The sequence below is a fragment of the Arachis hypogaea genome, chromosome 8 (genome assembly GCF_003086295.3).
Source record: "Arachis hypogaea cultivar Tifrunner chromosome 8, arahy.Tifrunner.gnm2.J5K5, whole genome shotgun sequence".
NCBI classification, from domain to species: domain Eukaryota; kingdom Viridiplantae; phylum Streptophyta; class Magnoliopsida; order Fabales; family Fabaceae; genus Arachis; species Arachis hypogaea.
Window position 1 is genome coordinate 25,603,965 of NC_092043.1, and position 22,545 is coordinate 25,626,509.

The 22,545-nt window shown below is 37.6% G+C and overlaps 1 protein-coding gene, 1 long non-coding RNA gene and 1 pseudogene across 4 annotated transcripts; 1 reads left to right on the forward strand and 2 right to left on the reverse strand.

Moving 5' to 3' along the window:
- Positions 1–1,060: 1,060 nt before the first annotated feature.
- Positions 1,061–5,077, reverse strand: LOC112705134 (putative disease resistance RPP13-like protein 1). Of its 3 annotated transcripts, none has more exons than XM_072200918.1 (3): positions 2,926–5,077; positions 2,573–2,637; positions 1,061–2,429 (listed from the first exon to the last, which is right to left on the reverse strand). In XM_072200918.1, the coding sequence occupies exon 1, from the start codon at positions 4,939–4,941 to the stop codon at positions 2,977–2,979; it is 1,965 nt and encodes a 654-aa protein (XP_072057019.1). In that variant the 5' UTR covers positions 4,942–5,077; the 3' UTR covers positions 1,061–2,429; positions 2,573–2,637; positions 2,926–2,976. The 3 variants fall into 3 exon arrangements, with proteins under 3 accessions (XP_072057019.1, XP_025611777.1, XP_072057018.1); XM_025755992.3 differs by having other exon boundaries at positions 2,573–2,784; positions 2,926–5,076; XM_072200917.1 differs by having other exon boundaries at positions 1,061–2,637.
- On the reverse strand, positions 5,057–7,256 carry LOC112706557 (disease resistance protein RPV1-like; annotated as a pseudogene).
- Positions 7,257–7,397: 141 nt separating this feature from the next.
- Positions 7,398–8,451, forward strand: LOC140174816 (uncharacterized). Its single transcript, XR_011864706.1, has 2 exons — positions 7,398–7,960; positions 8,115–8,451. It is a non-coding gene; the product is annotated as an uncharacterized lncRNA (long non-coding RNA).
- The last annotated feature ends 14,094 nt before the right edge of the window (positions 8,452–22,545 follow it).

A 22,545-nucleotide genomic window follows, 5' to 3' on the forward strand; every position in this document is an offset into this window, starting at 1 on the left:
TGTTGAGGATGAGATTCATAGGCATATGATGGTGGTTGTTGAGTGTCACAAAAAGAGTCATCATAGCCGTTAAATTGGCATGCATTAGGATGGAAACTATACCTATAAGTATCCGGAGGTTGTTGCCAATAGGAGTGATCAATTCCTTGATGCTCCTCCCATCTTAGAGTGTTCCATCCATAATGAGTGTCACCATTGAAGTTCACATTTCCTACAACACAATTCGAACTAAACTCATAGCCAAAATGAGAATTCATAGTGGAAAAACAAATTAAAACTAACAAAATCTAGTAAACAAGCACAAGACAAGCTATTTACAATATTCACATATGTACAATAACCAATAACACAACACCATTGCAAATCCCCGGCAACGGCGACATTTTGATGATTGGATTTTTGACGGTTTAGAATTTCACAAATGAATTCTCGTTGCAAGTATAGTTTCTAAACCAACAATAATTCTTTCATAAAAAAATTTGTTTGTCACAAGTACAAACCCCTAAAATTAATAACCGAAGTATTTAAACCTCGGGTCGTCTCTCAAATGACTTGCAGGGTAGTGTTCTTGTTATTAGTTATGGATTTATTTATTTTGGGGTTTTAGATGAGAAAAATGAATAGCAAATGGTAATGAAATTGTATTAACAAAATGGTCTTGGCAAGGTTTGGTTGTCAAGGGTCTTCATCATTATCACTAGCCACAAGCATGGTAGTTGCAAGGATTAATCTCACTAAGTCATCCTTTAATCAAGTAACAAAAGAAAGTCAAGTGAGTAATATCAACCCAAGTCCATAAATCCTAGCTTTCCACTAATTGGATTAATGAAGGCTAGAGTTAATGGCTATCAACTATCAATCAATTGGACACTAGAAACTCAAAAAATCCTAAGTCACCTTCTCAAGCCAAGAACATAGAATTCTACTCTAACATCCTCTCAAGCATTTCATCAAACACTTGAAGGGTAATGAAAGAAAGCACTTTTATTTGTAAGAATAAAAGGAATCAACAACCAACAATTACAAAGAATTAACAAAACAACAATCAACAACATCACAATCACATGAATTATCTCAAATTGCATTATTAAAAGAAAACAAAAGAACAAAAATATCTCAATTACAAAACCTAGAAACAAAATAAGAGAAATTACAACAAGAGGATAGGGATAGAAAGAAGAACCAAAGTGTAGCAATCATCAATTGAAAGTAGAAGTAGAAGGAGACTTGAATTAAACCTAGAACTATGAGATCCTAATCTAACCCTAATTCCTAATCCCAATTCTAGAGAGAAGAGAGAGCTTCTCTCTCTAACTCTAACTACTTCTAAAACTAAACTATAACTAATGATCAAAAGTATGTAAAGTATGTTGATTCCTCTTCAATCCTTGACTTAAATAGCATCAGAAATGAGTTGGATTGGGCCCACAAGGCTTTTAAAATTGTTGGCCACATTTTGCTTTAAGTGAACCAGGTGGCAGCAACGGCGCGTGCACGTACTATGCGCGTGCGCGCCACCATACGTGTAGCAACTATGGCAAATCTTATATCGTTTCGAAGTCCCGGATGTTAGCTTTCTAATCCAACTGGAACCGCATCATTTGGACCTCTGTAGCTCAAGTTATGGTCGTTTAAGTGCGAAGAGGTCGGCTTGACAACTTTCCGGTTCTTTCATTTCTTTATGAGTTCTCCAACTTTTCATGCTTCTTTCTTTATTCCATTGATCCAATCTTTGCCTCCTAAACCTTAAATCACTTAACAAACATATCAAGGCATCTAATGGAATCAAGGAGAATTAGATTTAGCTATTTTAAGGCCTAAAAAGCATGTTTTCACATTCAAGCACAATTAAAGGAGAATATACAAAACCATGCTATTTCGTTGAATAAATGTGGGTAAAAGGTTATAAAATCCCCTAAATCAAGCACAAGAAAACCCTACAAATGGGGTTTATCAAAGAACCAGACAGAAACGGAAAGAAGAATAAGATGATGAGGTCACAGGATGAACTTAGGTTTTAAAAGGAGGATAAGGACCAAAATGGAGCAAATCAAACCTTAAGCCACGTCATATAACCGTTAGTGTGTCCAGCGTGGCAATATTTGGCCATGTCCCTAACGGCGTCAGTCCTTCGGTGATGGAAATATGGCTAAGGACTAACGTGGTACATTTTTTCGAATCTGGGGGACTAATTAAATGCAATCGGAATTTGGAAGACTAAATTAGTGCAACTCGTCAATCTCAGGGACTGAAATAGGACTTAACTCTCACAAAGTTTATTAGTTTCTTACTTCAACAGAATTAATAATAAGATGATAAACTTATACCAAATCTAACAAAGGGCACGGGCAAGCAAGCAGAAGCAACACGAAGAAAGATAATGAAAGACCTTCCATTTGGGTGTAAGACAAGGCATGGAGCAAAAGTAGCTGATTGAAATAAGAAAAAAAAACCATTAAAATAGAAAAGGTAAAAAATGGAAGGGAAAGATTTCATCATTCTCAAGGTATGATCGTTGAATTAACAACACAAGCTTCAATAGAGAGATGTTAGAGACAGAAAGCATCCTTACAAGAATGGAGTTGCACAACCGAACTGTAGTAAATTGATAAGTCCCAGAAGAATCATTAAATGTCCCTATACATGAAGAACAAAGAAGAAGAAATTAGGGGAAAAAAAAGACGAAAATTGACATTGTATACCCATACTATATGTTCCCAAAAGTAGGCATCGAGTAGAGTGGTGATGAACAGTGTGAAAAGAGAGGAATCAGTTTTGTGTTTTCTGCAATAAGAGTAGGAGACACAGAATTTGAATGAGGAATAGAAATTTGGAAATTAAAAAAAGATTACATAGGAGAGAATGAATATGATGTTGGAGAAGATGAAGTGGGTTTAGGATATAGAGAGATAGCAAAAGAGTTACCTGCTTTAAGATGTTGAGTCTTTGCGAATCCGTTTCCTATTGACATAGATGTTAGGGATGTGGGAAATGGAAGGCCAAATGTGGGGGGTCCTTCCTCCCTATGCCTTCACCCAACAACGGACAGTTACTGATGGAGAGTTCCCTTAAAGAGCCAGGCAGCCTTATTATCTTCCCCAGCTTAGGGCACTCTGAAATTGATAAGTATTCAAGGGACTGTGACTGTGACACCTCCAGAGATGTCAAATCTTTACGGCTTGCGATTCTGAGATACTTGAGATTTGTGAACGCTGGCAATGCCAAGGATGTAAGTGAATTGCAGCTGTTGTCTATTCTAAGACTCCTTAGTGACTGATGTTGTTGGTGTTGCATTGGGAATTCTACATTCTTGCAATCCTCAATTGATAGCTCTTCCAATGAAGGGGGCAAAGAATCCCCTGGAAATGATATGGCTGATGAGCACTCTGAGATCTGTAGGTGTATGAGAGAGGTTGGTTGGGTGTGGGTCATGGCCTCAATCACATACTCCACCTGCTGCTCTCCATTAACCAATAGTCTCTCCAACATGGAAAGTGGTAGGTCCCGCATTCTTGCTTTCTGTTTGCCATCTATTGTTAATTCGCGTAGGATGGGAGCTCTTGGCAGATAATAACCAAGCTCCTCGCATCTAACAATGTGGAGTGATTTCAAAGACGGAAGGAAAGTGGGCAAATCTCCTCTTAATATAGGACATTTATGTATCCAAAGTTCCTCAAGTTGAGGAAATGGTGCATCATCACATTCATATGACTCCCATTCCCCCCAGTAACTCATATCAGAGAATGAGAGATATTTAAGGGATCGGAAGGGTGTCTTTGGATGATGAGTTGCATCACCCTTATAGAATTCACCACCAATCATATTCACCATATCACAATGTGAAATCTCCGATCTCGTTAGAGCGGGTAACTGTCCAAGTGAAGGAAGCATCATACAATTCCTGCATCGCCTCAGCTCCAACTTAGTAATGTTGTAGTACGAAGAGTGCCCTACCCAATCCGGAAACATGCTACCTCTGTAACCCTTGATGAATAGCACCTTCAAGTCTTTGTGAGGACGTAATTTGTCAAGTACATCTCTTTCACTTCCGGAATTCCAAAACTCTCTATCTTTAAATAATGACCTTGACCACTCCAAATTTAAAGCATTCTGGTGTATTTTCTCATCCATTCTTGCACTTGATGCTTCACCACCATTCTCAACATTCTCTAATTTCGCAAGCGACAATGAGCCATGAAGATTTGCTAGCTCTCCCAATTCTCCAATCCCATTCTCTTCATGTTTGCCCGCAGTATAGTCACTTAAAAATTGCAAATCTTTTAAGTTGCTCATCTTTTTTGGCATATCTACCAAATAAGTGTGGGAAATATCAAGATGACGCAATTTCACAAGATTTTGCATGTTGGAGGGAAGCGTTTTAAGTTCTTTACAGTTTGCCAACTTCAATGTTTGTAAATTGTACAAAGAATTCAAGGACTCGGGCAATGACACGACAAGTGTGTTAGAGAGATTCAAATAGCGCAAGTGGATCAATTCACCAATTGAATCAGGCAATATATCAATTTTAAACGATGCAAATGACAAAACACGTAAGTGCTTCAACTGTGCTAGTAAGTGACAAGTATCAATTCCCTCTTTGTGTTCACGGTATTTCTTGATTTTCAACAGAGTCCTTGCATGACGTAAACTATCACATGCTTCTGAGATCTTTGAGACAGAGTCATTGTCACCGAGATCATATGACAAATGACGAGTTTTAGCATCATGTTTGCCTACATTCTCGACTTCAAAGGTTCTAACAAAGAACTTTTCACCATAGAATCTCGCTATATCATGCATGAGATAGGGCATCACAAATGAATTTTTATAAGCATTCTTTAAAGGTTGAAAGAATGATCGTGCAGCTAAATCATTGAAGTATTTATAACCAACTTCTAAAATGCTTCCACTCTTTGGTTGTTGCAAAAGATCTTCAGCCATCCACAACAATATCAATTCACCTCTATTGAATTCATAATCTTTGGGATATAAAGAACAATAGACAAAGCATCGTTTTAAGTGTGAAGGGAGATAATGATAACTATTTTCAATGCAGGAAGAATCCTACACTCATCTTCAGAAAACTTCCATAGTCTACTGCGTTTTCTTGGATCATTTAGACATTCTTCGCGAACAATTTCACGGCCCATTTCTCGAATTAAGGATGCATTGACACACAATCATTGGAAATGGAAATAAGAACTTTATTACAAAGATTTGTCAATCCAATAGTTGTGTATCCACAGCGATCAAGAAGAGATTTTATCTGCTCTTTTTCTGTATTTGTATCAAAGAAACATGCAAGTTCCAAAAATATATTTCGATCATTACGATCTAATTCATTATAACTCAGTCGCAATATACTTTGGATTTTTTCATCAGGCATCTTTTCAAGTTTGGCCAGTTCACTTTCCCACTCTTGTTGAGTTTTTCCTTTAAGAAAGGAACCCAAGATTTTCAATGCGAAAGGGAGGCCTTTGCAATAGTTAAGCACTCTCTTGGACAACTCAACTTGTTCTGCTTCTATAGTGCAGTTTTGCTTGAAGGCATTCAGGCTGAAAAGCCGAAGAGAATCATCAGAATTGAGAATTCAATGCCTTAACTTCATGTATATGATCAGCATCCGCCTTAACAAGGACATGCTTATCTCTTGTTGTCACGATGATTCTGCTTCTTGCCCCAAACCATGTATGTCCTCCACATAAATCTTCCATTTGGTCTGAATCATTGACATCATCAAGAACAACAAGAACCTTTGTTCGATTAAGTCTTTTCTTGGCAAAATTAGTTATCCCACCAGGCGTGACAAAGGGACTTGCATCTTCTTCCTTTAGCAGTTTGGAAAGAAGTTCTTTTTTCAAATGTTCTATGCCATATTTCTGAACTCTTTATCTTACATTGTCCAAAAAGCAAAATCTTTCAAATCCATTACAAAATATATGGAAAAGTGCTCTAGCAAGAGTGGTCTTACCAACACCACCCATGCCCCAAAGGCCAATAATAGAAACGGCTTCTGATGCCGTGCACAGCAATGATTCTAGCTTTCCAATTGGTTCATGAATTCCAACAAGACCCTGCATCAGATCACCTTGGCATGTTTGGTTTAACTTTTGTATGACCCGTTTGACAATTTCATCAATGAATTCAGCATCATTCCTACATAACATATGAGGCAAACTTCATATTGTTATTGTTGTTGTTGATGGATCTAAATTATATCATAGAAGAAACAAAATAATCCAGGAAACAAATGAAAGAGAAAAAAGAATAAAACTGACCTGAAGCTTGATGATGGTGAATGCAATCCAGACAAATTGGCAGCTTCCTTGAGAGCATCTCTCCAGATTTGCACCCTGTCTGCAAACCACACCTCATGATTAGCAAGCGCATGGTGATAACTTTCCTTTTGGTGGCGCACCCATGATGTGTCTACATTATGGAAAAAAGGTATTACAATTTGACCATTTTGTTTCCTGCATTCCATTATTTTGGCTAGTGTGTTTGGAAGAAGCATAATCCTGGGAGAATATGATCAAAGCAATTTCTGATTGTTCAATGGCTGCAAGGAGTGAGTGTGATATTTCAGTTCCTTCTCTGAGCATGTAATCCACGTATGTCTTGATGTGCTTGTCCTCTAAAGCCTTGCGCAGATGACTGAGAAAACCACAGCGAGTGTCTGTGCCTCTGAAGCTGAGGAAGACATCATACTTAATAATCTCAGAAGAAGCATGCGCAGCCATATCCTCTTCCTTGCAAAAATTATCGAAGATCACACAAGTACCTGCTTCATCAATGAACATACATATAAATGTTTAGAAATCTTTCAAGCACAAGCCACCTTGTAACAGTACAATAATTGTTGACAATACCTATACAGAATATATATTTAGAAGGATTCTGAATATTTGTTTGAGAAATTTTAAACAGTTCCAATAGGATCTTGTGAAATATTTATTTTGTTTATTAGAAATGTTAAACAGTCTCAATGGTTTATTAATTCCTCGTGCACTTTCTAACACCAGCATTGACATAAAATTTATGCAAAAATAAAATTTCCACAAAACACAATGTACTTAATCATTTTTTCTGAATGAATTTTGCTAAAGCAAAATCTGTACCTCAGCAAATGAGTTGAAGTTGTTCCGTGAAGCAATAGGTTCCATGCGTGCCTTTATCTGCTCACATGCATCTAAAACCGCTGCTCCATACATATCAGAACTCGCAGAAGCTGCTGTTGGAGAAGAATTAGGAACCTGATGTTGTAGCAAGCATGAGTATAATCAGAAACTGTAATGTCCCAAGTTTTTTTTACTACCGTACCCTCTAATTTTATCAAAATTCCTAAATTACCCTTATTCTTTCTTCCCAACCCTAACCCTAATTTTATCCATCCTAACCCTCTTCTAACACATACACCCTGAGAATGAAAGAAAGAAACAGCGAGAGAAGAGAACCAAGACGGGAGAGAGAGAAAGAGAAGGAGGTGCCTTCTTGCGTTGCCGTGCCTTGTGGCTGTCGCTGAAGCATCCATCGTCGCAGCGGTTGCCTGGGTCGTCATTGAAAGGAGCCATTGTTAAGCTTGAGAGAGCGAATGAGGGAGAGAGAGAAGGGAGTTCGCGGAGGAGGAAGAACCGCGACGAGGGAAGAAAGGGGGTCGCCTCCATCGCGGACAAACCATTGCCGTTGAGGCCGCCGCCGTCACTGTTGGGGGCCGCCGTCATTGCTGAATGAAAAGGGAGAGTTTGAGTTGGCCAGAGAAGCGGGGAAGAGAGAATCGCGATGGAGGAGCGGTTCACCATCGTCGCGTCTGCTGTTGCAATCAATGGAGGTCGTTGTCAGGGGAGCATCACCGACGTCACCGCTAGTGAACCGTCTTTGGTCTTGCTCAGCCCCACACCCCCCTTCATTCTTGTCTCTGAATCAGCACCATTTTCCCCGTTCTGACTCCATTTGCAAAACTGTAATGCTTCCAACCTTTACTCTGGTGCATTTTGCTCTTTTCTTACATGCTTTATTTAATTGCGATAATGTGTCTCTGTTTTAGTACTATGGTTCTGCTTTTGTTGTGTTTGTGCTGGAGATTATCTTAAGTGCTAGTATTGGTGATATCATAGAACGATTGGAGCTGTTGATGTTATGATTACATCTGCGATCTAGTCCTGGAAGTTGCTGCTACCGTCTAGGTCCAAATTCTCTTTCGTTTCATTCTATTCCAACTTCTCACCTTTTAATTTGGCATTCCGGGCTCGGTCTTTTCGATTTCTTAAGAACAAATTGTGAGTAGACTTTACATTTATAATCGTTAATTATCTTTTTGGTTCATGCTATTCTGAGTTTCTATTTATATTTATAAAATTATTGTCGAAGAACTTTGATTTGAATAATTGATTTACTATAATTGTTAAAAATATGTAATTATTCATTTTATATATTGTAAATTTATTTAAAACATTTGTAATTTTCTTATTCAACTTATATTTGAGTCGGTTAGGTTTGCTTGAGGATTATTTCCCTGATCGCTGATCATGACTCATTTTGGGCGGTAACAGAAACAATACTTCAAGACACAAGAATGAATAATCCAAATGAACCAACAAAAGAACTTTAGGACATTATATTCAACATGTTTATCAACAGAAAGGTTGCAGAAAATCTACACAAGTTTGCCAGGATCTTTAGTTGCTATCCTCTGAAATTAGTTAACCCTCGAATAGAGTAACTTGTTACCTTGTCAGTACTTGTCTCTGATATAAAGACAGAACTTAGGAACTTAGGGGGATGTTGAAAGCGGATGCAGCGATCTGAGCAACTTTCGTATGTAAACATTGCCCCATTTCTACACCCCCATGGGTAACTAAAACAGTTCCATCTGTATAAACATGAACCAGAGCACCTGCCTATAGTAATTAACAACATATTAATTTAATCATCATCACTAATTTGATAATGCAATTCTATCATAAATAACATAGGAATATAAAAGGAAAAAAATCAGATAATATCTCTAATTGACTATTCAACCACATTAAAATCAGAAGAACCAGTGATCACTCTCAGAATTTAAGCCAGATAGAAGCAATCAAAAGTACTAATACAACAGTTCATAGTCATTTTCTGCCTAAAATACATCTTAAAGAGGAAAAAAAAATTTACAGCAACATTTTGACGTTCAAAGAACCACACCAGTTTTACCAATGTATTTGATATTAGCAATACCTTGTACTTCCCAAGAAAACTATGGCGTTGCCCAGTTATCATCATGTCAACATCTCGGTCAAGTGTGAGCCTCACAGGCCGATTTAACAGATATGATGAAACTGAAGCTGCAGCAGCAATAAAGGCTGACCTTGTCTCCTTCCCCCCAAATCCACCACCAATTCGCTTTGTTTTGTACACTACCTTTGACATGGGGAGACCAAGAACATGAGAAACATATTTCTGGTGCTTCTGAGGGGCCTGCAATAACCGATGACCAAACCAGAAAATTTATGTCGCAAAGATAATACATAACTACAACAAGTACACTTTTATATAGTTATACAAGAGTTTAGTTTAAATTTTTCTTTAGTGTGGGATCACTCAATCAATAATGGGGAAAAGTTTATACATAAGAATATAAATGTAAAAAGATTAAATTAAACTCTTGACAGGGGCATATGGACCCCCAAACCTCTTAACCTGGATTGGATCCGTCCCTAGCAATAACACAATGTTATTTTCACAACTCAGTTGCTTCTTTCAAAGTTCAAGCCATACATTACAGGTAACACAAGTCAACACCATTCACGATACTTAGTTGAAGCTTATTCCCATGAAGATATAATAACAAAAAACTATTGTAAAACTCTAGGCTTATCACAACAGAAAAGGGAAAAAGACCAAAAGTGAAGAAAACACCAGCTCCCACAATCATTTTTGTAACAGAAGAACCATAAATAGATTATCAACAATTTTCCTTCCAGTGTTTGAATTCTTATCATCAATATATACTGATCAGCAGTTCTGAACAGTTAAATATATAAGATCACTTGTCCAGTCATATATTGCGGAATTTTTCCAAAAGGAATTTGATATATCAAAAACAAGCTAAATATTCCATACAAATTGGGGCTTTCAAAAAATAAACATTACAAACCTTAGGCTAAGTCAAAAAAAATGTATGACTTACATGAGTAGATGATATCATATGAACTTCATTTCCACCATCCAATGTCCACACCAAACTGCTATGTGGCTCAAGATAGAAGTGTTCCTGACCTCCAATGTGAACTTCCCCTTCAATTATTCTGTTACATTGACCTGACTGAAAACGGTTTCTCGTATTTAATATATAATATTTTGTGAAAACTTAGGCTAGATAACCATAGGATAGATTGGAATTGTATGTTTGTGTTGAATGCTTAGTAAAGTTTATAAAGGATGTTAAATTAGTATGATAATGGGTTGATGATTGTTGCTTTTGGTTAGTAGTTGATGGTGTAGTGAAAATTATGAATTTTGGAGATTGGTTGGTAATTTAGTTGACATGGTATGATTTGTTGATAATGCATGGCAACGTTAATGATTGTATGATATGAGTATAGTTGATGTGGTAAGAGGATTAATGAATGATGACTTTGATAGTGTTAAATAATGTGAAGGATAATGATTTTGATGTTATGATTGAAAATATTGGAAGAAAATGCATGTAAGGTTGAGGTATGCTTGGTTCTGATAGAATGTGAGGTTATGATGCTGAATTCAAAGGTTGTGGTGCTATTTGTATATTTAGAGGGTTAGTATTGAGTTGAGTTGGTGATAATAGAGGTTTATGAGGTTTTATTAAAAAATTTATTTTTGCCCGAACTTCGGCGACCTATAACTTAGCTTCCAGACTCCCAAATTATTTCAAACTTGTTTCATATGAAAATTGGATTTGTGAAGTTTACGGCATTTGAAGAATGGATGAAAAATATTTTAAAACGAAAAAGTTATGTGCATCGAAAGTTTGTAGTGCAAAGTTGAAAATTCTGCAGCATTCAGCATTTTCGCTGTTCTGCATAACTTGTGTACGCGACCACTACATGCGACGCGACCAACCTATTTGGGTTGGGTATCTCGTATACGCGAGCAGAGTGCTTGTGTACGCGAGCATAGAAAATTGTACGCCCACGCATACATGTGACCTTTCAGTAATGCAGTCTCACGCGTACGCGTGACCCCTGTTTTCAGCACACTTGATTTTATGTTTCTAAAACCTAATTTTGAACCTCTAAATCTCTATTTTTACTCCTCGGTGTCCTAAGTCTTAAAATTAATCATAGGAAGGGAGTTGAATATTGAGAGAATAATAATTTGTCAATGAAGAAAGATTGTAAAGGGGGATGTAAGTTAAAAAGTTTAATGGGAAGGCTGGTTCGTAAATAAATATGATTATGGCCCCAGATAGTAGGTAGTGAAAAAGTCCACTTGCTCCAGGTATGAGATGGAAAGAAGAAGTATGAAAACTGAGTTAATTATGAATTTTGGATGAGAGAAAGAGCTCTCAGAGATCTTTTTTCTTTTTGGAAGATACAGGAGCGGAACAATAAACCTCTTATGTCATAATAGATTCGAACACTTGCCCCGGATTAACTTCCGGATCATAATTCGTTAATTGAATTTGAAGATTCATTTTGAATTATTCGATTTTTTAGGTCTTGAATCTTGATTAATTTTTATTTTGAAATGTATCGAAACCCTGTATAGTTAAAAAAAGTGGTATGCTATATTTCCAGGATTGGATTTCATATTTTCTGGTACCTTCAATTTTATGATTGTATTTCAGGCTGAACACAATATTCTTATGCATCCATTTCATATGTTAGGCGTAGCTGGTGTATTCGGCGGCTCCCTATTCAGTGCAATGCACGATTCCTTGGTAACTTCTAGTTTGATTAGGGAAACCACAGAAAATGAATCTGTATAATTGGGTAGTAGCAAGGATGGTGGTTCGTCCCGCTTGCTCTAGGTTAATGTTTGAGATTTGATAACCATGATGATTGATTTAAGCTGAATGAATGTGTGTGCAAGACCCTGGGCAATAGCAAGGATGGTGGTTTGTTTCGCTTGCTCCAGGTCAGAGATTGTGACGCTTGGGTAGTAGCGGAAGTAGTGGTTATTCCACTCGCTCTAAGTTGAGCTTTTAAACACCTGCTTGGGTAGTAGCCGTAGTAGTGGTTATTCCATTGGCTCTGGGTTGAGCGGGTAGTAGCAAGGAGGTTGTAGCTCAAACCCACTTGCTCCGCGATGGGTGTTTCAGTCCATGGTTAACTACCAGGACGTGTCGGGTTGGCTATATAATCGACAAATGATATCATCAGCCATAGGACAGGCATGCATCATATGCATTTGTATGTTTTGATTGCTTGTGCATTAATTGGGCTTGTCAATGTGATTAATTTGCTTACTTGCTAAATTGTTACCTGCTGTATTTGTATTCTACATGTGCTTACTTTGCCTGTTTGTCTGTCTGTGATTTCACTGGGAGTTGGAGGATTGGAGGAAAGGCGGAGAATTGAGGGTTTTGGATAGTATTTAGTCAAGTTTAGGAATACTAGAAAAACCACCCTTATTTATGGTTTTAAGTTTTAATTCTTAAGTTTTATAATTTGAGTGTCGGCATTCTAGGATTGTCTATGGCATTCCCAAGACCTTATATCTTATCTACGTGATACCTTTACCATGTTGAGAACTCCCAGTTACTATCCCATAAGATATTTGTGTTTTTTAGATGCAGGTCGAGAGGCACCTCGCTAGGCGTCTGGAGTTCTCTGCAGTGAAGTGGGATTTTTGGGATTTTACCTCCCTATGTATATATGTTCTACTTTTACACCTCATAGAGGTTTATGGAGAACTAGGGTTGCTTTTATGTATTTTGGGTTATGGATTATATATATATGTCTGTAACTATTCTCTGGCCAGCCTTAGCTTCATAGGCTGAGTCTGGAGCTTGAAATTTTATATCTTGAACTTCTACTCTCTTACTTTCTGTGTGTATATATATATATATATATATATATATATATATATATATATATATATATATATATATATATATATATATAATTGGAAGGGTATAATATACAAGGATTCTTGAAAAAAAAGTAAAGCAAAATCGCAAAATATAAAAGCGTGGCGCTAAAAAATAACGCAACTCCTCGCCACCTCTATTTTACATCCTAGGTGTAAAACTCTGTGTGGTAGGGTGTTACATTGTAGTATCAGAGCAGTTCGTTCTTGTAGAGCCTGAGGGACGGACTGACTATGCTTCTGAGCATACTCTGAGTTGTGTTTATGTGGTACTTTAGATATCTGATTGATATACATAGCATAAAGATCATGAGCATGCATTTGGAATTTTGAAGCACTAGACTTGTGATATTGAGATTGATCACCTTAATATCACTTGTTTAGTGTGAACAGGGACCAGATGGCAACTCGTGAACGTGGTCGCGGTCGAAGGAGAGATAGGGCTAGTAACTCGGAACGTGAGACAACTAAGAATAATCCTACGAACTTTATGACTGTCCTGGAGAACATGGCTGTTGCTATGCAAGCTACGGTTGTGGCATTGGGGAATCAAGCCGGTAATGGGAATGGCGATGACAGAGAAAATGGGCCAATGACCTTAGCAACCTTCTTGAAGGTAAACCCGTCCATTTTTAGAAGGACCACGAACTCCACAGAGGCAGATAGCTGGTTTCAGGAGATGGAATGGGTGTTACAAGCACAACAAGTTCTTGAAACTCAACGTGTTGAGTTTGCAACTTATCAGTTAACGGGTGAAGCCCAGTATTAGTGGCAAGGTACACGACGCATGCTGCAGCAAGACGATATTGCAATACCTTGGAATGCCTTTCAGTTGGAATTCTACCAAAAGTACTTTTCCAATTCGGTCAGGACAGCTAAGGAGCTTGAATTTTTGCAATTGGAGCAGGGTCAAATGTCTATAGCTGAATACACAAACAAGTTTGAGGAATTATGTCGATTCTTCAAGATTTGTCAAGGTGCTTGATGAGCGGATAATTTATACGCTTTTTGACATTGTTTTTAGGTAGTTTTTAGTAGGATCTAGCTACGTTTTAGTATATTTTTATTAGTTTTTAAGCAAAATTCACATTTCTGGACTTTACTATGAGTTTGTGTGTTTTTCTGTGATTTCAGATATTTTCTGGCTGAAATTAAGGGACCTAAGCAAAAATCTGATTCAGAGGCTGAAAAATGACTGCTGATGCTGTTGGATTCTGACCTCCCTGCACTCGAAATGAATTTTTTGGAGCTACAAAAACCTAAATGGTGCGCTCTCAATTGCGTTGGAAAGTAGACATCTAGAGCTTTCCAGCAATATATAATAGTTAATACTTTTCTCGCGTTTTGATGACACAAACTGGCATTCAAACGCAAACTTCCTACCCTATTCTGGCGTTAAACGCTAGAAACATGATAGAAGCTACAGTTAAACGCCCAAACTGGCATAAAAGCTAGCGTTTAACTCCAAGAAAAGTCTCTACACATGAAAGCTTCAATGCTCAGCCCAAGCACACACCAAGTGGGCCCGGAAGTGGATTTCTGCCTCATTTACTTATTTCTGTAACCCTAGTAACTAGTTTAGTATAAATAGAACTTTTAACTATTGTACTAGGGGAGCCGGGGACTTTTGGAACATCTTTGGATCATTTTTAGTCCTTAGACATTGGGGGCTGGCCTCACGGCCATGCCTGGACCATTGTCACTTATGTATTTTCAACGGTGGAGTTTCTACACACCATAAATTAAGGTGTGGAGCTCTGCTATTCCTCCAGTATTAATGCAATTACTACTATTTTCTATTCAATTCAAGCTTATTCTTATTCTAAGATGTTCACTCGTACTTCAACCTGATGAATGTGATGATCCGTGACACTCATCGCCATTCTCACTTATGAACGCGTGCCTGACAAACACTTCCGTTCTACCTACGAAAGCTAGAGTGTGTATCTCTTGGATTCCTGGTCCTTGCGTTTGATTGCCTCTCCTGACAACAGAGCCTTCACTTCCTTGAGATCAGAGTCTTCGTGGTATAAGCTAGAACTAATTGACAGCATTCTTGAGATCCGGAAAGTCTAAACATTGTCTGTGGTATTCCGAGTAGGATCTGGGATGGGATGACTGTGACGAGCTTCAAACTCATGACTGTTGGGCGTAGTGACAGACGCAAAAGGATCACTAGATCCTATTCCAACACAGGTGAGAACTGACAGATGATTAGCCCTATGTAACCTGTAGCTAGACCATTTTCACTGAGAGGACGAGAGGTAGCCATTGACAACGGTGATACCTGAACATACAGCTTGCCATAGAAAGGAGTATGAAGGATTGGATGAAGGCAGTAGAAAAGCAGAGATTCAGAAGGAATAACGCATCTCCATACGCTTATCTGAAATTCCCACCAATGACTTACATAAGTATCTCTACTTTTATTTTATGTTTTATTTATCTTTTAATTATCAAAATTTTATAATCATTTGAATCCGCCTGACTGAGATTTACAAGATGACCATAGCTTGCTTCAAGCCGACAATCTCCGTGGGATCGACCCTTACTCACGTAAGGTTTATTACTTGAACGACCCAGTGCACTTGCTGGTTAGTTGTGCGAAGTTGTGAAAAAGAGTTGAGATTACAATTGTACGTACCAAGTTGTTGGCGCCATTGAGATCACAATTTTGTGCACCAAGTTTTTGGCGCCGTTGCCGGGGATTGTTCGAGTTTGGACAACTGACAGTTCATCTTGTTGCTTAGATTAGGTAATTTTCTTCTTGTTTCAACCCTTATTTTATTTTCAAAAAGTTTTCAAAAATCTTTCAAAATTTTTCTTCTTTTTCGTTTTTCTAAAAATAATTTTCAAAAAATCCAAAAAAATTTATAAAATCATAAAATCAAAAATTTTTGTGTTTCTTGTTTGAGTCTAGTGTCAAATTTTAAGTTTGATGCCAATTGCATTTTTTTTAAAAAATTTGTGCATTTTTCGAAAAATTCATGCATTGCATTCTTTATGATCTTCAAGTTGTTCTTAATGAGCCTCCTTGTTTGATCTTCATATTTTCTTTTTTTTTGTCTTTTGTTATTTTTCATATGCATTTTTTAATCCATAGTGTCTAAACATTGAAAATTTCTAAGTTTGGTGTCTTGCATGTTTTTCTTTTCTTGAAAATTTTTCAAAAATAAGTCTTGATGTTCATCTTGATCTTCAAAGTGTTCTTGGTGTTCATCTTGACATTCAAAATGTTCTTGCATGTTTTCTTTGTTTTGATCTTAATTTTTCATGTTTTGAGTCATTTTTGTGTTTTTCTCTCTCCTCATTAAAAAGTCAAAAAATAAAAAAAATCTTTTCCTTATTTTACTAATAAATTTCGAAATCTTTGGGTTGACTTAGTCAATTTTTTAAAATAAGTTGTTTCTTGTTAGTCAAGTCAATATTTCAATTTCAAAAATTTATCTTTTCAAAATCTTTTTCAATTTTTTCCTTTGTTTTTTCGAAAATTTTAAAAATTGTTTTTCAAAATCTTTTTCTTAATTTCATTTCAAATTTTCAAAAACTTTACTAACAATTAATGTGATTGATTCAAAAATTTCAAGTTTGTTACTTTCTTATTAAGAAAGGTTCAACCTTTAAATTCTAAAATCATATCTTTTAGTTTCTTGTTAGTCAAGTCATTAACTTTAATTTTCAAAATCAAATCTTTCTCAATTCCTTTTTCAAATCTCTTTCAAAATAAATTTCAATCCTATCTTTTCAATCATATCTTTTCAAACATATATTTTTCAAATCATATCTTTTTCAAAATTAATTTCAAAATATCTTTTTCTAACTACTTATCTTTTCGAAATTAATTTCAAAATCTTTTTCAAAACCACCTAACCACTTTTCTCTCTCTAATTTTCGAGAATCACTTTCCTCTTTTTCAAAAATCTTTTTATTTAACTAATTGTTTTAACTTTTAATTTTATTCATTTTCTTAATTTTCAAATTCTAACTAAATTTTAAAATAAAAACAAAAATATTTTTCTTTTCCTTTTAATTATTTTTGAAAACTCCCCCCTCTCTCCTTCTATTTATTTTATTTATTTACTAACACTTGTCCTCCACTCATAAAAAATTTGAACCCTCTCTCTCTCTGAGTTCGAATTTTTCTCTTTCTTTCCTCATTGTTATCCTTCTTCTCTTCTACTCATATAAAGGAATCTCTATACTGTGACATAGAGGATTCCATACTTTCTTTGTTTTCTTCTCTCTCATATGAGCAGGAACAAGGAAAAAGGCATTCTTGTTGAAGCCGATCCTGAACTTGAAAGGACCTTGAAGAGGAAGCTAAGAGTAGCTAAAGCACAGTACTCTGAGGAGGACCTAACTGAAATTTTTGAACAGGAAAAGGATATGGCAGCCGAACCCAACAACAACAATGCAAGGAAGATGCTTGGTGACTTTACTGCACTAAATTCCAACTTCCATGGAAGAAGCATCTCGATCCCTGCCATTGGAGCAAACAACTTTGAGCTAAAGCCTCAATTAGTTTCTCTGATGCAACAAAATTACAAGTTTCATGGACTTCCATCAGAAGATCCTTTTCAGTTCTTAACTAAATTCTTGCAGATCTGTGATATTGTTAAGACTAATGGAGTTGATCCCGAGGTCTACAAGCTTATGCTTTTCCCTTTTACTGTAAGAGACAGAGCTAGAATATGGTTGGACTCTCAACCTAAAGATAGCCTGAACTCTTGGAATAACGGCTTTCTTAGCCAAATTCTTTTCTCCTCAAAAGCTGAGCAAGCTTAGAGTGGATGTTCAAACCTTCAGGCAGAAAGAAGGTGAATCCCTCTATGAAGCTTGGGAAAGATACAAGCAACTGACCAAAAAGTGTCCGTCTGACATGCTCTCAGAATGGACCATCCTGGATATATTCTATGATGGTCTGTCTGAATTGTCTAAGATGTCATTGGACCATCCTGCAGGTAGATCTATTCACCTGAAGAAAACACCTGCAGAAGCTCAGGAACTCATTGAAATGGTTGCAAATAGCCAGTTCATGTACACCTCTGAAAGGAATCCTATGAATAATGGGATGCCTCAAAGGAAGGGAGTTCTTGAAATTGATACTCTGAATGCCATATTGGCTCAAAATAAAATGTTGACTCAGCAAGTCAATATGATTTCTCAGAGTCTGAATGGATTGCAAAATGCATCCAACAATACTAAAGAAGTATCTTCTGAAGAAGAAGCTTATGATCTTGAGAACCCTGCAATGGCAGAGGTGAATTACATGGGTAAAGCCTATGGAAACACCTATAATCCTTCATGGAAAAATCATCCAAATTTCTCATGGAAGGATCAACAAAAGCCTCAACAAGGCTTTAATAATGGTGGAAGAAACAGGTTTAGCAATAGCAAGTCTTTTCCATTATTCTCTTAGCAACAGACAGAGAATTCTGAGCAGAGCCCCTCTTGCTTAGCAAACATAGTCTCTGATCTATCTAAGGCCACTCTAAGTTTCATGAATGAAATAAGGTCCTCCATTAGAAATTTAGAGGCACAAGTGGTCCAGCTGAGTAAAAGAGTCACTGAAATTCCTCCTAGTACTCTCCCAAGTAATACAGAAGAGAATCCAAAAAGAGAGTGCAAAGCCATAACCTTACTTGGTGTGGCCGAACCTAGAGAGGAGGAGGAAGACGTGAATCCCAGTAAGGAAGACCTCATGGGACGTCCTCTGGACAAAAAGGGGTTCCCATTTGAAGAACCTAAGGAATCTGAGACTCATCTAGAGACTATAGAGATTCTATTGAACCTACTTCTGCCATTCATGAGCTCTGATGACTATTCCTCTGAAGAGCATGAAGATATTACTGAAGAGCAAGTTGCTAAGTACCTTGGAGCAATCATGAAGCTGAATGCCAAGTTATTTGGTAATGAGACTTGGGTGGATGAACCCCCCTTGCTCACCAATGAACTGAATAACTTGGTTAGGCAGACATTACCTCAAAAGAAAGAGGATCCTGGAAGGTTCTTAATACCTTGTACCATAGGCACCATGACCTTTGAGAAGGCTCTGTGTGACCTGGGGTCAGGCATAAACCTCATGCCACTCTCTGTCATGGAAAAACTTGGAATCTTTGAGGTTCAAGCTGTAAGAATCTCACTAGAGATGGCAGACAAATCCATGAAAAAGGCTTATGGACTAGTAGAGGACGTGATAGTGAAGGTTGAAGGCCTTTACATCCCTGCTCATTTCATAATCCTAGACACTGGAAGGAGGAGGATGAATCCATCATCCTTGGCAGACCTTTCCTAGCCACAGCAAAAGCTGTGATTGATGTTGACAGAGGAGAGTTGGTCCTTCAATTGAATGAGGACTACCTTGTATTCAAGACTCAATGTTCTCCTTCTGTACACATGGAGAGGAAGCATGAAAAGCTTCTCTCAATACAGAGTCAAACAAAGCCCCCACATTCAAACTCTAAGTTTGGTGTTGGGAGGCCACAACCAATCTCTAAATTTGGTGTTGAGAGGCCACAACCAAACTCTAAGTTTGGTGTTGAGAGGCCACAACCATGCTCTGATTATCTGTGAGGCTCCATGAGAGCCCACTGTCAAGCTATTGACATTAAATAAGCGCTTATTGGGAGGCAACCCAATTTTTATTTATCTATATTATTTTATGTTTTCTTTGGGTTGATGATCATGTGGAGTCACAAAAACAACTACAAAAATAAAAACAAATTCAAAAACAGCATTAAAAATAGCACACCATGGAGGAAGAACTTACTCGCGTTTAAACGCCAGTAAGAGTAGTAGAATGGGCGTTAAACGCCCAGCCTGGAACCATTCTGGGTGTTTAACGCCAGAAATTGGCACCAGACTGGCATTTAACGCCAGAATAGAGCACCAACTTGGCGTTAAACTCCAGAAAAGGTATAAAAAGCTGGCGTTTAACGCCAGAAACAAAGCAGCAGTCTGGTGTTAAATGCCAGAATTGCATTCTAAGGACGTTTTGCACGCCTAAATGGAGCAGAGATGAGAAATTCTTGACCCCTCAGGATCTGTGGACCCCACAGGATCCCCACCTATCCCACCTCCCTCTCTCTCCCCCTCATACATCTCTATAACACTCTACCCAAAACACCACTCACCTATCAAATCCTATCCTCTTCCCTATATTCTCTTCACCAATCACCTCTATATCTCTTCCCCAAAAACCCCCACCTACCTCACTTTTCAAATTCAAACACTTTTCCCTTCCAAACACACCCAATTCCATTCGGCCACTCTCTTTCTCTTTCCCTACAAATACCCCTCTTCACTCCTTCATTTTCACACATCACAACCCTCTCCTACCCCCTTGGCCGAACCTATCTCTCTCTCCATCTCCTCTATTTTCTTCTTCTTCCCCTTCTTTCTTTCTTCTTTTGCTCGGAGACGAGCAAACCTTTTAAGTTTGGTGTAGTAAAAGTATTGCTTTTTATTTTTTCATAACTATTTATGGCACCTAAGGACGGAAAAACCTCTAGAAAGAGGAAAGAAAAGACAAAAACTTCCACCTCCGAGTCATGGGAGATTGAGAGATTCATCTCAAAGGTCCATCAAGACCACTTCTATGAAGTTGTGGCCAAGAAGAAAGTGATCTCTAAGGTTCCTTTCATGCTCAAGAAGAATGAGTATCCAGAGATCCAACATGAGATTTGAAGAAGAGGTTAGAAAGTTCTCACCAACCCCATTCAACAAGTTGGAATCTTAATGGTTCAAGAGTTCTATACCAATGCATGGATCACTAGGAACCATGACCAAAGTATGAACTCAAATCCAAAAAATTGGCTTACAATGGTTCGAGGGAAATACTTAGATTTCAGTCTGGAAAATATAAGGTTGGCGTTCAACTTGCCAATGATGCAAGAAAACGCACGCCCCTACACTAGAAGGGTCAACTTTGATCAAAGGTTGGACCAAGTCCTCATGGACATAAGTGTGGAAGGAGCTCAATAAAAAAGAGACTCAAAAGGCAAGCCGGTTCAATTGAGAAGACCGGACCTTAAGCCTGTGGCTAGAGGATGGTTGGAGTTCATCCAACGCTCCATCATTCCTACTAGCAACCGATCTGAAGTGATTGTGGATCGGGCCATCATGATCCATAGTATCATGATTGGGGAGGAAGTGGAAGTTCATGAGATCATACCTCTAAAACTTTACAAGGTGGCTGACAAGTCCTCCACTTTGGCAAGGTTAGCCTTTTCTCACCATATTTGTCACCTATGCAATTCGGCTAGGATTGACATAGAAAGAGATATTCTCATTGAAGAGGACAAGCCCATCACTAAAAAGAGGATGGAGCAAACAAGAGAGCTCACTCATGGACCTCAACAAGAGCATGAGGAAATTTCTCATCAAAAAATTCCTGAAATACCTCAAGGGATGCATTTTTCTTCACACAACTATTGGGAGTAACTCTACACCTCTTTGGAAGGCTTGAGTTACAACATGGACCAACTAAGGGTGGGGCACCAAGAGCACTCCATCATTCTCCATGAGATTAGAGAAGATCAAAGAGCTATGAGAGAGGAGCAACAAAGGCAAGGAAGAGACATAGAGGAGCTCAGGCGTTCCATTGGACCTTCAAGAGGAGGAACTAGCCGCCATCACTAAGGTGGACCCGTTCCTTGATTTCCTTGTTCCTATTTTTCTGTTTTTTGAATTTGATGCTTTATGTGTTATCCATGTTTGTGTCTTCATTACATGATCATTAGTGTCTAGTGTCTATGTCTTAAAGCTATGAATAATTCCATGAATCATTCACCTCTATTAAATGAAAAATGTGCCTAATTATAAAAGAACAAGAATTACTTGGATTTCAAATTTTATCTTGAAATTAGTTTAATTATTTTGATGTGGTGGCAATACTTTTTGTTTTCTGAATGAATGCTTGAATAGTGCATATTTTTTATAGTGAAGTTTATGAATGTTAAAATTGTTGGCTCTTGAAAGAATGATGAACAAAGAGAAATGTTATTGATAATCTGAAAAATTATGAAATTGATTCTTGAAGCACGAAAAAGCAGTGAAAGAAAAAAAAATGGCGAAAAAAAAGAAAGAAAAAGAAAAAGCAAGCAGAAAAAGCCAATAGTCCTTTAAACCAAAAGGCAAGGGTAAAAAGGATCAAAGGCTTTGAGCATTAATGGATAGGAGGGCCCAAGGAAATAAAATCCAGGCCTAAGTGGCTAAATCAAACTGTCCCTAACCATGTGCTTGTGTCATGAAGGTCCAAGTGAAAAGCTTAAGACTGAGTGGTTAAAGTCGTGATCCAAAGCAAAAGAGTGTGTTTAAGAACTCTGTACACCTCCAACTGGGGACTTTAGCAAAGTTGAGTCACAATCTGAAAAGGTTCACCCAGTTATGTGTCTGTGACAATTATGTATTCGGTGGTAATACTGGAAAACAAAGTGCTTTGGGCCACGGCCAAGACTCATAAAGTAGCTGTGTTCAAGAATCAACATACTGAAC

Coding starts and splice junctions, on each gene's coding strand:
- LOC112705134 (XM_072200918.1), bottom strand. CDS start 4,941: ATGGCTGAAGATCTTTTGCAACAACCAAAGAGTGGAAGCATTTTAGAA.